General features: G+C 51.3%; 1 protein-coding gene across 6 annotated transcripts in view; it reads left to right on the top strand.

The window, feature by feature from the left end:
* Window positions 1-12,918, top strand: part of FARP1 (FERM, ARH/RhoGEF and pleckstrin domain protein 1) — a 240,551-nt gene that overhangs the window by 188,762 nt on the left and 38,871 nt on the right. For all 6 annotated transcript variants that reach the window (XM_084767089.1, XM_084767093.1, XM_084767091.1 and 3 more), the window contains 6 exons: window positions 2,739-2,853; window positions 3,596-3,743; window positions 6,508-6,603; window positions 8,353-8,516; window positions 9,477-9,545; window positions 11,884-11,959. In XM_084767089.1, coding sequence (XP_084623215.1) covers window positions 2,739-2,853; window positions 3,596-3,743; window positions 6,508-6,603; window positions 8,353-8,516; window positions 9,477-9,545; window positions 11,884-11,959 — 668 coding nt within the window. The remainder of the gene's footprint in view (window positions 1-2,738; window positions 2,854-3,595; window positions 3,744-6,507; window positions 6,604-8,352; window positions 8,517-9,476; window positions 9,546-11,883; window positions 11,960-12,918) is intronic.

Below are 12,918 nucleotides of genomic sequence, written 5' to 3'. Positions count from 1 at the left end.
CCAGCTGAGAAAAAACAGAAGGAAGTTGTGCCTCTGCTCCCTGCAGCCCCTTGGCTGTCACTGGTGACTCCTCTGCCCCCTGCAGCCCTTTGGCCATCACTGCACAATTGTCCCTTCACATGCTGCTGAAATGCGGTGCTTACTGTGACATGTGTCGTAGAGAAAATACATGTGGTGGATGAGCTTCACTTGGGCGTGGTTCTGTGTGAATGAGACAGGAGTGTGTGCGGAACAGCGCAGCCTGAAGTGGAGCCACATGGAAAAAACAAAATTGGCTTATGTGAATGTCTCGCTTTTGTTTTTTGGTGTTGTGGTTTTGTTTTTTGGTTTTTGGTTTTTTGATTTCTTTTTGTTTTTTCCCCCTGGGAGTCTGACCCCCAATTTTCCCTTCAGAGCAGCATGCATTGATTGCTAATTTACTGTCCACAGAGACTTCCTACATCATGAGTAGCCTTTCTAAAGATTTATTTTTTTAATTGACATGTATTTATATGTCACATGTGTTTAGGTATCCATAGATGCCAAAAGAGGAAGTAAAAGCGGCTGGAGGTGTAGGTGGTTGGTGAGCCTCCCGGAGTGGGATCTGAACTCAGATCCTCTGGCAGGGCAACAGGTGCTCCTAACCACTGAGCCATCTCTCCAGCCTCTCTCTCTTTTTATTCTATGACCGTTTGCCTCCATGCACGTATGTACACCATAGGCATGCTGGGTACCCACAGAGGCTCCAGGTCTGGACAGGGTCCCTCTGGAACTGAGCTACAGGTGTTGTACATGCTGTGTGGGTTCCTGGGAGCTGAGCCCAGGCCCTCTGCAAGAGCAGTAAGTGCTCCGAATCCCTGAGCCATCTCTCCAGCCGCCATATCTATCTTGAATAACAGGAATCAACTGTGCTTTCTCAAGACCAGATAGAAGAAACTGTAGAAAGGAATCAAAGCCTCCATTCAGGCGGCCGATAACAGTGTCTGTAGCCAGGGCACCCTCCGGCACCATTTTCTGTGGTGGAATAGGAACGCAGTCCAGAAAAGGCAGTTAGAGGAAGCCGCTAAGTGGAGGGTTCGTGCGGGTGTTGCTGGGTGAGTCGGCTCACTTAGTGCAGGACAGGTGGTCTCAGGAGTGGTGTGGGGCCCCACACGGGCCGAGCTCGATGACAGGGGGTGGCCAGACCGGATGTGGCCGGCTGCTTCACATGACAGAACGAAAGGTAGCTTTTATAGCAGCCACACTCTCGCTTCCGTAAGCAGCAGGGCCCTGGCCACTTGTTACACGGTGATAGGGCGCACAGGAAAGGTGCAACTCCCGGGCGCTGACTGACCTGCGCTCGCTGAGGCCCTTAAGGCACGGTTATTCTTGTAAGCTCGGGCTTATGAGATGTATTCATAATACAACAATTTCCAGACGTAGGTCGAGGCTGCATGAGAAAACACATTGTGTTGCCTGTGGATGAAAAAAAGTGTATGCAACTGCAGTCCCGCCTGTTATTTCTGACAGTACAGGGAATGCGGGCCACCCTTAAGGTAACACAGCATCAGCAAAGACCATGCTAAGTTGTTTGTCTTCCCTGACGTCTCGTCTCTGGTAACAGATTGGGGCTTTTAGTGCCTGGCTTCTACGTGCAGGAGTTTCAACAGTTAACTCCTGGGTCGCCGAGTCGCTCAACAATCACCCACGTGTGTAGAATCACCCCTGAGAAGGGAGGAAAGAGGAGTGACTCCCAGTGTCCCGTAGCACAGCAGGAGCGATGTGGCTGACGACGGAATACCTCAAAGTCCCTGGTGGCCAGGATTGTGAAGGTGCCTCAGAAAAGAAACGGTGAACTCCAAGTTGATGATCCAACAAGCACCTGATGCCTCCACCACAGGTCGCGTGTTGTATCAACGTGCCGCACCGAAGCCAGAGTGCGTGGGACTAAACGACAGATAGTTCTAAAGTTTTCGTCACAGCTTCTAGCATGAAAGAGTAGAAGTCGACATGGTAGTGCCCACTTGTAGCCCACGTCAGGCAGCCAGCAGCACCAGGAGAGTAGCACCCGGCTGCGTGGCTTCACGGCTCTTAGACTCCACACTGAAATTCATTAAACACAACTAAGGAGTAGAGGCAACATGTTCTACACTGAAGTGCTTGTGAGTAAGCGAGGGCCATTGGCCAAAATATGGCTTGTGGCTCCCTGGGAGAAGAAACTCACAAAGGCTCATGTGTTTGAATGTAATCTAGAGATAACCACTCAAAAAATTATTTCACCTAAGGTGAAAATTGCACTCCGAACTTCAGGACACCTTCTTTTGGGAGTTGTTCAAATCTACAGTCGGAAGGCAAAATATCTTTTGGCAGATTGCAGTGAAGCATTTTTTTTTCTTTTTTTCTTTTTCTTTTTTTAAGCATTTCTTAAGATGAAGGTGACATTTCGCCCAAGACTAGTTGACCTCCCAAAAAGAGAATTTTGAAGCAGCTTACAATACTATCACATTACCAGAAGAATTTCATGATTTCGATGTCTGTTATATGAAGTAAATTATTTTACTTAAAAAAAAAAAAAGAAAGAAAGAAAGAGTAGAAGTCACCTTCCACATCGTTCTAATTGTAGGATACGCTCACATCCCACGCCAAGGCCAGGCCTCATCACGGCCTCCACCAGCTGCGCCCATCTGGGGTCGTCTGTCAGCTCTGTCCTCGTAGCCTGGGTTGTAGCACATTCTCAAATGTTTATTCTGTGTGGCCCACTTTTCTCTGTTTCTTTGCAGCTGAGATTGGGGATTTCGATGAAGTATTGGACAGAGAACACTTAGCAAAAAATAAGTACATACCTCAACAGGACGCGCTAGAAGACAAAATTGTGGAGTTCCACCATAACCACATGTGAGTTGCGCCTGTGCATTTCTCTTGCCCTCTAGCTCTTGCTTTCTGGCTCGTGGCACAGGGAAGCGTGCACATGAGCCTGCAGGGTTTCACTTGGGTGTTGCAATCCATCCTGAGCCCTCAGACAATGCAGAGGCAAGTGTTCGAGGCCCAGCTATGCAACAGAGTGACCCCTGGGATGTAGCACAGGGTGTATAAGTCTGGCAAACCTTTGGATAATCACATTAATCCAGCACAGGGTGGAGGTGGGGTGCATGTGCCAAACCAGGCATTGTGATAAGTGAGGGGAGACTCCAGAGCCTTTGGGACACGCCCTTTCTTCTGGCCTTTCCTTTGGTCAGGAGAACATTTTCAGCGGTGGCTCTGAGGCAGACACTCGCACCTGGTGACAGTGGAAGAGTAGCCTCGCATACCGTTGCTCAAGTTGGGCTTTCTCACGGTGGCTGGAAACTGGCTTAGCACAGCAGGGCTTCACTGTCCTGTGACCTGGAGGAAGCTGAGATTCTAAAGCGCTGGCCGGGCTGGAGATAGGCCTCGGGTTCTGTGTCACACTGGCAATGGGGCTTTTGTCCTCACTGTGGCTCTGGAATTAGCAGGTGGAGGCGGGGGCCATCTGATCGGGCAGCTCCTCCGCTTGCCGTGAAGTGCCTTTTATTTCCCAGGAGAAACCGCTTAATCTCAAGTTAACAGACACGGGGCATTCAAATCCCCTGGCCTTTCTCTTCCCTACTTGCTTTGGCAGTGGACAAACCCCGGCAGAGTCCGATTTCCAGCTCCTGGAGGTGGCCCGTCGGCTGGAGATGTACGGGATCCGGTTACACCCTGCCAAGGACAGGGAAGGCACCAAGATCAACCTGGCTGTGGCCAACACGGGAATTCTAGTGTTTCAGGTGTGGAGGTCACGTGGTGAGGAGGTCACGGCACCCGCCTCCCCGTGCTGAGGGAGGGGGGAGAGTGGCTCGTGTGGGTGGCCAGGCTCAGGCCTCTGGAGGGTTAGGAAAGTAACCTCACCCAGGGTGTCCGTCTGTCTGCCTGCCTGTGTCTGCATCCCTCCCTGCCCTGCTTGAGACTCTACATTAGAGATTGGTTTGGTTCACTGCATCTTTCAGAACTAGGACCCGGTGACTCGCAGGGTCCTGGAATGGTGACCTCGGCTCTCAGATAAATGCCTTCTGTACTCGGAGGTCACATCTTGACACTTAGCTAAAATTTGATCCTTTTGGGTTGTTTTGTTTTTTCCTTCTGAATAAATCTGTATTTGGCCAGCTTATCCAGGACTTTACTATACCCAACCTTAAGAGCACATATATTTTTGAGAGACAGCAGTCCCACAATGCACAACCGTAATTTTGCAGCAAGACAGGCTCTGCCCAGACACTGTTTACCTGCCCCATCCTTAAGGGCCTGTGACCGTTTGCTCTTCAGTGTGCTCTTTATCCCTGGCTGTCGGATGGCTTTTGACCAATGCTTTTCTCTTCCTATCTTCCTTCAAGTATGAGTTGCAGGCCTGCCCGGACATTTGAATCCTGTAAAACCATAATAGTGAATGCTTTGGTATTGGTAGCCTCCACCCCACCCCTTTCTGTTATGGAAAACCACGTGAGCTAGTTTAGCAGGTGGGAAAGCAGTTTGCATAGTCACAGATGGGTGAACTAAAGCCCCAAACAGCACAACACAGATCTGGGATGTCCCAGCGCCTCTCTCTACACCCCTCACCATGGAGGAAAGCATCACAGAGGTGAGAACAGCACCCGAGGGAAGGCCACAGCCACAGTAGAACCAGACAGGCTCTCATGAGAACTGTATTAATCCCCTTCAGAGGCACGGCCTCCTTCCTAGGGACCACTCCTTAGAACCCAGTTTCAAAGACACTGCTCGCCGCATCACATTGCCACACTGGTGACCAAACCCCAGCACTTGAACCTTTGGTGGACACAGTACTGTACCCAAAACAAGCCACTAGATGTTTCCGTAGTACTTTTTTTTTTAAAGCACAGTAGGATGGGGCCAGTGAGATCAGAGGGAAAAGGCACCCGCCACCCAGCCTAACCCCCAGAGTTTAATCCCAGGCACCCACACAGTAGGAAACCAGCTCCGCTAACCTCCACACATCATGTGCGCTTCTCCCACAAATAAGTAAATACGTGCATTTTAAAAATTGAAAATAAACAGAAGTAGGCACCTGTGCTCCGAGTGGTTATGTAGAAAGCTTCTACGCATTCTTATGAAATTGGTCAGATCTCGCCCAGGTTTAAAGTTGTGTGTGCAGGACCTGAGTGCTTCTGTGGGCTCTGACAGCTTCGCTCATTTTACGAGCCATAGAAGGAGCTGTGGAGATGGCTCAGGCAGTGAAGTGCTCGTGATACAAGCATGGGGACCCGACATCACAAGCTCCCGCGTAAGAAACGAAGCATTGTGCATCAGAGGTGCTAGCACCTGGGAGAAGGAGGCAGGAGGATTCCTGGAGCCCAGCTGGCCACCCAAGTCTGTGAGCCCCAGAGTCAACAAGACCCTGTCAGTGTTGACCTCTGGCCTGTTCATGCAAGCTCGCTCGCTCTCTGTGTCTCTGTCTGTCTGTCTTTCTGTCTCTGTCTCTCTGTCTCTGTCTGTCTGTCTGTCTGTCTCTCTTTCTGTCTCTGTCTGTCTGTCTCTCTCACTCTCTCTCTCACTCTCTCTCTCTCTCTCTCTCTCTCTCTCTCACACACACACACACACACACACACACACACACACACACACACACACACACACACACTGTCTTCCTCTCCCCCCTCTCTCTCTCCCTCCCTCAGTTGTAGCTGTTCTTCTCACGTACTGGGTCTCTTCATGGCGCACACGAAACACTACGCATTCACGCCCCTAAAAGTTCGAGCTTGAGCCTCATTCCTAGCGTTAGGAAGAACGTTTTGAGGAACAGGATGGTCCTGAGAGGGAACTGCTCCCCCAGTTTTTAACCTGCATAAGTAATCTACAAATAACTGATTGTTAAGGAACAATAAAACCCAGTGTTTTGTTACGACCGTTAAACTTCCAAACCAAACATTTAAGCACTTCCAAAAGTCATAAAGAGAGAGAAGGTGCCACGGTTGAATTAATGTGCTTCGCTTGTGTTTAATGTGATCAGAACACTGAGGGTCGCTGCACAGTGTAGCTGTGTGAAAGCCGAAGTCATGGGATTACTCTGGTCCCGACCTGGTCGCTCCGTCCCTCGCACTCCGAGTGAAGGGCATGGTGTTCATAGGGCTCCGTTTACACTCACGTGTCGGAGGTGCAGTGTCCACGTCTATAAAATGAGCATCATAACGCTGTCTATGAGCTCAGTGTGTGGTCTGATACGGTCTAAAAGCCTCTACAGCACCTGGCCCTACAGGAGAGATGGTTGTTATTGGCGTGGTGGTTGTCGTGGGTTCAACTTTATCTTTTTATTGCATCACCTTGGCCAGTGCCTTTCCTACAAGAAGGCAGGCGTGGTTTGAATGCCAGATTCTATAACTACTGAGAAATAATGATTTACGAGTGCATGGCATCGCGTAGACACGGAGCCTGGGGATCCATCATCAAAGGCTGTTCCCTGAGTGGTTGGCCCGACCCCACGCCCTCCACCCACGCTTCCCAAGTGTGTGGCCTGGCTCACCGGCTGCTCTCTTTTCTCAGGGTTTCACCAAGATCAATGCTTTTAACTGGGCCAAGGTGCGGAAGCTGAGCTTCAAGCGGAAGCGCTTTCTTATCAAGCTCAGGCCCGACGTGAATGTAAGTACCTGGGGAGCCTGAGTGTGGGCCGGCTGAGCTGTGCGTGGAGAGGGCGGCCCGTGGGGTAACGGCTGTGGGCCGGCTGAGCTGTGAGTGGAGAGGGCGGCCCATGGGGTAAGGGCTGTGGGCCGGCTGAGCTGTGAGTGGAGAGGGCGGCCCGTGGGGTAAGGGCTGTGGGCCGGCTGAGCTGTGAGTGGAGAGGGCGGCCCGTGGGGTAAGGGCTGTGGGCCGGCTGAGCTGTGAGTGGAGAGGGCGGCCCATGGGGTAAGGGCTGTGGGCCGGCTGAGCTGTGAGTGGAGAGGGCGGCCCGTGGGGTAAGGGCTGTGGGCCGGCTGAGCTGTGAGTGGAGAGGGCGGCCCGTGGGGTAAGGGCTGTGGGCCGGCTGAGCTGTGAGTGGAGAGGGCGGCCCGTGGGGTAACGGCTGTGGGCCGGCTGAGCTGTGCGTGGAGAGGGCGGCCCGTGGGGTAACGGCTCGTGGGGTAAGGTCAGCCCGTGGGGTAAGGGCTGCCCGTGAGGTAAGGGGTGTGGGCCGGCTGAGCTGAGAGTGGAGAGGGAGAGCTTTTGCTGGGTTCTGGGAGAAAGGATAAGAAGGACGCAGGGAGGGCTCACGCCTACGGAGACATTTTCCTTACACGCAAACAAACAACTTGAGCCTGTGGCTCTGCCCTGGGACCAGTCAGCGGTCAGCCATATTCCTGGCCTGGCCTCACCTGCACAGCTGTCCTTACTCAACAGTTCCCGCTGTCGCCCTTACACCCTGTCGGGAGCCCCTTCTCATGGGTGAAGTTCATCTTATCTCAGCACAGAACTCCCAAGGATGCCACCCACCCCTGGATGCCTTCCGGCATGAGAAAAGCCACACAGGAGCTGCCCGGTCCATCCCCTGAACCTGTGCTATCCGGACATGGGAGGGGTCACCAGGACAGTCTAGGCTCACAATTCAGCTACAGTGTGGATTTAAATGGATCAATATGACCTGACTGGGGAAGCAAACCCACCCACCCACCCCCAATAAACGATTCCCTGTGGGAAAAAATGCAGTTATGGTTCTAGAGAGTCAGTTCATAGGGAACAACTGCAGTGCATGCTGCTAACTGGGTTTGCTCGAACTCTGACAGTCCCAAAATAGTCAGAGCTGTTGGGAACGCCAAGGACTCTGGTGACTTTTGTTTATGTAACATGGCCTCTGAAAGTGGAAACACTGAGCGTAGGAGTAGAAAATTACCGTTTTCCCTTCCAGAACTGAAAGACACAAGTTTGTCAGCTGGGAGTCGTTAATACTCGCGATCAGGGAAGGAGAGAATTTCACTTCCTCTGTGGTTCTTGAAGCCACCTGAAGGCCTGTGCTGTCTGCTATTTTATAAAAATGTGCAATTAAAATGTCAACCTGGACAGGAGCCGTGAGGAAGAAGCAAAGTTTAGATATTTCAAGGAAGGGGTGTGTGTTAATACTTGGGCTGTTTTTAAGGAGGCACCAGAAATCAAGAAAGTGCAGTTCGCTTACGGGTCTGCTAAGAACTGCTGTCCGCCACCGAGGCTGTGTGCCCTGTCCCGTCTGTTCCCGTAAGGAAGGCTATAGAGGAGGTGGTGGCAGGAAGTGACCGCTGAGGAGCAAGCACGCTTTGCTCAGCCTTGGAGTTAACGATCTTGTAACAAGGCACAATCACAATTCTGTTGGACAGACTCCTATTTTAACAGGATGATGGCCAGCGGCTGAGGGCAAATAAAAGCTGTGTTTCACCCTTTCAGAGCTCATACCAGGATACCTTGGAGTTCCTGATGGCCGGTCGAGACTTCTGCAAGTCCTTCTGGAAGATCTGTGTGGAGCACCACGCCTTCTTCAGGCTCTTCGAAGAGCCCAAACCAAAGCCGAAGCCCGTTCTCTTCAGCCGAGGGTCGTCTTTCCGGTTCAGGTGCGCTGCCCCTCGCAAGCCTTCGCTTTCCATGTGAACATCTCCCCAGACTTCTCCCGTCACGCTTGGGGCTGCGGGCGATGGAGGCACGGGCTTGCTCATCCCATGTCTCCGTGCCGCCTTTCTAGGTCTGTTTGAATCTTTGAGAACCACTTAGCCATCTGCCAGTCACAGTCAAATCCCAGCACAGTCTCCAGATGGATTTCTTAAAATCATACAAGAGCTTCCCCCGTGACCCGTGTCCCACACCTTCCCTTCCAACTTCCTCTATACGACAGCTTTCCTGCACAACTTGTGCTCTTTAAGCCCACTGCATCCACGTAGTGCTGCCCGTACAGATCCTGAGTTCAAAGCCAGCTTGGCCTATGGAGTGAGTTCCAGGTCAGCCAAGGCCACATAGAGTAACTCAGTCTCAGGGGCGTGAGGTGGGGGGAAATTGCGTCCCCTCCATCCATCAATTGCCCGTAGCTCCCTGTGTGGGTTTGATTTTAATGGTTCTGGGGACTTTTATAGTCCAGGCAAGTGCTTTACCTGTGAGCGGGTCCCCTAGCCACTCCCAGGAAGAAAGGAGTTTGTAAAAGCGCACGTTTTGTTTGCCGTGGTGGTGCATCACAGACTGGCATGCAGGCTTGACCATCTTGGGTTAACATTTTCCAAACGGTCCTGACATCGCACTGTGTAAGGGCTGCCAGTCTAGGTGCAGACTGAGAACTGAGTGTTTCCCACCCTCACGGGCTGCGTGAACTGGACCCCTGGGATGGCCTTTCAACCAGCCCTGGTCCCTAAGTGGGTTGGTTTAATCCATTGTTTTGTCTGTTAACATATAAGGAAGATATGAAGAAATCAAATGTTCGGGAACCGGGTCTCTGAGGATCGCCTTTCACTCTTGCCTGGTGAGAAGATGTTTAAACTGGGATGTCTCCACGCCAGCTTCCTTTCCTTTTGTGCTTGTCGTTTCAGTGGCCGGACTCAGAAGCAGGTTCTTGACTACGTGAAAGAAGGAGGCCACAAGAAAGTGCAGTTTGAAAGGTAGGAGGCTCTCCTGAGCCAGCCCCGTTCCCTCGGAGCGACTGACGTTTATCCACCCGGCCTGGGATGAGTCCCAGCCAACCACACTCCAGGACCCTGGGTTCTCACTGGAGATGAGAAAGGGCAGTGACAGGCAACCCCGGTAGAGGGCTGAGTGAGCCCCGAGTGGGGTTGGCAGCACCTGGCGAGCCTGTTCCGGGCCTCAGGAAACCCTTGCATACTTGAGGAAGTGACATGCGGATGCTTCTGTTAACCGTAGTTAGGTCAAGGCCGGGAGAGAAGCCGCAGGATTTGTTGCTCTTTGTGGCCGATGCTCGTTGTTCCAGGCAGTTGCCAGGCACTGTTCAGGGCTCCTCGCTGCACACTGGCTCTGCATGGCCAGTGCTTGGTCTTTTATTCTCTGCTTAAATGTGGAGTCCCTGAGCGAGTAGCCAGGTGTCCTAACTGGAAAGTGGCCCCCAGCCCACTGTCTCCAGAGCCTAGAGCCTGACCACACTTCCAGGCCTCCCAAGGGAGAGCCCAGATGGGGTAAGATGAGGAGGGAAATGATGGCCTAAGGCTGTCGAGTGCCTGGGGCTGCTTTTAACCCTTTCCCATTTTCCATGTTAGTGCATGAATATTAACCCGAGCGCAGGGATGGGGAGGAGCGGACGCTCACGTCTTACACATCGGCATTAACTGCTGGTTGAGCTACACTTGAGGTGTGAAGAGTTGATAGATCTGGAACTCCGTCCTAGCCCTCCTGTGTGGAAAATTCCACACTTGATTCCAGTCAAAAATAGTGCAAAATTATATAAAGTAGCCCCTAGGCTATAGTGTAAGATACATGTGAACAAATGAGCTTCACATTCAGATTAGGAGCCTGTCTCCAAGAGAGCTCGTTCTGTAAGTGCAAATATTCCAAAGCCCAGTTACCCCTGTCCCCAAACTTGAGGGTGAAGGACACCCAACCCATACTGGTGTCCTGACATCCTTAGTTTTGGACGTCTTTTTGTGTGTTGCTACAGTGACTAACAGAAGTGATTAAAAGTACCTTGGGTCACAACTTTTTTTTCTTTACCCCCTCTCTTTCCAAAAGAAACTTCTAGATTTATGTTCCTTCTGCAGTTCAGTACATATTTATTAAACAGTGCTTTATATATGGAGGATGGCCCTGGGTGTGATATTTTATTTGCGTAAATATTGTTATACCACACCTTACCCTCTTGCTCTCCGTGTCCTCGGAACGGGCATTGGAGACTGACCTCATGGGAAGGTGTAAATGCGTTTCCCCTGTCGTCTTCGAGCTCTGGACTGTAGAGTATGCTGTGTGTTATTTGCCTCACTCCGTTAACAGCCTTTTAGGTTATTTTGATGCTTCATTCTAATTTTGCTAAAATGAGTCTGTTGTGAATCCCTCGTGGTTTCTCGTGACCAGAAATGTGATGCTAGGACACTTTAGTCGATGCGTTGAGCCTCTAGCTCAGCAGAAACATCCTTGCCTATATATCCAAAGGTAAGAATGCCCCAGCAATCCCAGATGCTCAGCAGTGGGCGTGGTAAGCACCATGCAGGAGGTAGCTCTGGCTGTCCCTATGGATGCCCCTGGCACCTTCCCGCAAGAAGAAAAGATGTACACACACTGGGATGTATTTACACCATCTCATGAGTTCAGTACTTGAAGTTTCTAATACCTTTTCGGTGCATAGGGGACAAAATAAGCAGGCTGTGCTGGTGGTACTGTAGCCCCCTGGGTGTGTCTCCTTCCGGAAGAGCCTTTTCCTCCTGTGTAAAAAGAGGGTGATCTGTGATCAATGCCTCTGACATAGATCTGATCTAGAAAATAATGATAATGTTCAAGTCGTTATTCACATCATTACTTTTTTTTAAACATTTATTATTATGTATACAGTGTTCTGCCTGCATATACACCTGTAGGCCAGAAGAGGGCATCAGATCACATTACAGATAGTTGTGAGCCACCATGTGGGAATTGAACTCAGGACATTTGGAAGAGCAGGCGGCGCTCTTAACCACTGAGCCATCTCTCCAACCCCCAACATTGTTACTTTTGATGTCTGGTGGCTACCCATAGCTCGTGACTTTTCCCATAGCCAACAGGCTGTGTCCAGTCACTCTCGGTCACTCAGCAGCTAGAACATGGTTCTCAGAAGAATGTCGTGTTGTACTTAATCCCTGGACCACAGGTGTTTGGAAAACGTCACGTGCTGCCACATTCACAAAGGTAGCTTTGGGTCCCTTCATGATCGAAGAGTGACCCAGTGCTTCAGACAGAAGGTGTTCGCTTCATGTAATCAAAGCTGCCCTGACTTTCGTTGCCTTCTGTGATTTCCCTCAGAAAACACAGCAAGATCCACTCCACTAGGAGCCTAGCTTCTCAAGCCACAGCACCGAACTCAGAAGCGCCAAAGCAGGTCAGTGGTAGTCACGGACAAGCGTGGCTCTTTCCTCGCGTCTTTGCGCTTTGGGCTTGTCCACTGTGCTTTCCAGGCCTGTCTTCTTTTTGTTGTTGTTGTTTGGTTTTTGGTTTTTCGAGACAGGGTTTCTCTGTGTAGCTGTCCTAGACTTCCTTTGTAAACCAGGCTGGCCTTGAACTCACAGCAGTCCACCTGCCTCTGCCTCCTGAGTGCTGAGATTAAAGGCGTGCGCCACCACACCTAGTCAGTCCTGTCTTCTTTACTTCAGGATTTGGCACAGGCGGTCCTGAGCTGGCTTTGGGTTCTACACGAGCCGCCTTCGTACAGTGAGCCCTGCAGCGTGGCTTATTCTCGGCTGCTGTCTCATCTTTTAATTCTGAACCTCCTGAGTTTGGGGATCGAAACAGACATGGCAGCCCGTGTCTGCTATGGGACTGATAGGACCAGACAGGCACATTCTGGGTGTAGGTCCTGCTAGGAAGCCTCTGCTGACAGAGTCCCAAGGATTTGTTTTATGGGACAGTGGGCAAGCAAAAGCAACAGGAAACATTGTCACTCTTTCTGTGAGTGTGGCAAGGGCTCGCCGACGCAGGGGTAGCACCTCAGTTATGTTGTTTTCAGGGTTTTCTCTCAGAGACTAAGAATCTGAGGAAGAAGATGAAGGTGTTTTCGTTGTGTGACTTCCAACACCAGCCCTTCGCTTGTCATGTTACCCTCTCTCTTCTGGGGTCTCCATCCCATGGGCACTGTGGGCTCCCCTGCTGCCCCAATGACCCCTGAGAGGGAAGCATTTGTGGACTGAGAATGCCATCTGCTGTGTAGACACGCTGCAGTCCCCACCGGAGGCGAGGGTCGAGGAAAGCAAAGTCAGTGTTTAACCTGTGTGCTGGGGACCCAGCCTGGTGTGCGTCTCCCCTTAAGGGAACCCTGTGCGTGGCTCATCAGCTCCCCATTTC

Source organism: Acomys minous, assembly GCF_964271855.1.
Source record: "Acomys minous genome assembly, chromosome: 18".
In the NCBI taxonomy this organism is placed as follows: Eukaryota; Metazoa; Chordata; class Mammalia; order Rodentia; family Muridae; genus Acomys; species Acomys minous.
This window is presented reverse-complemented; position numbering and strand designations above follow the sequence as displayed.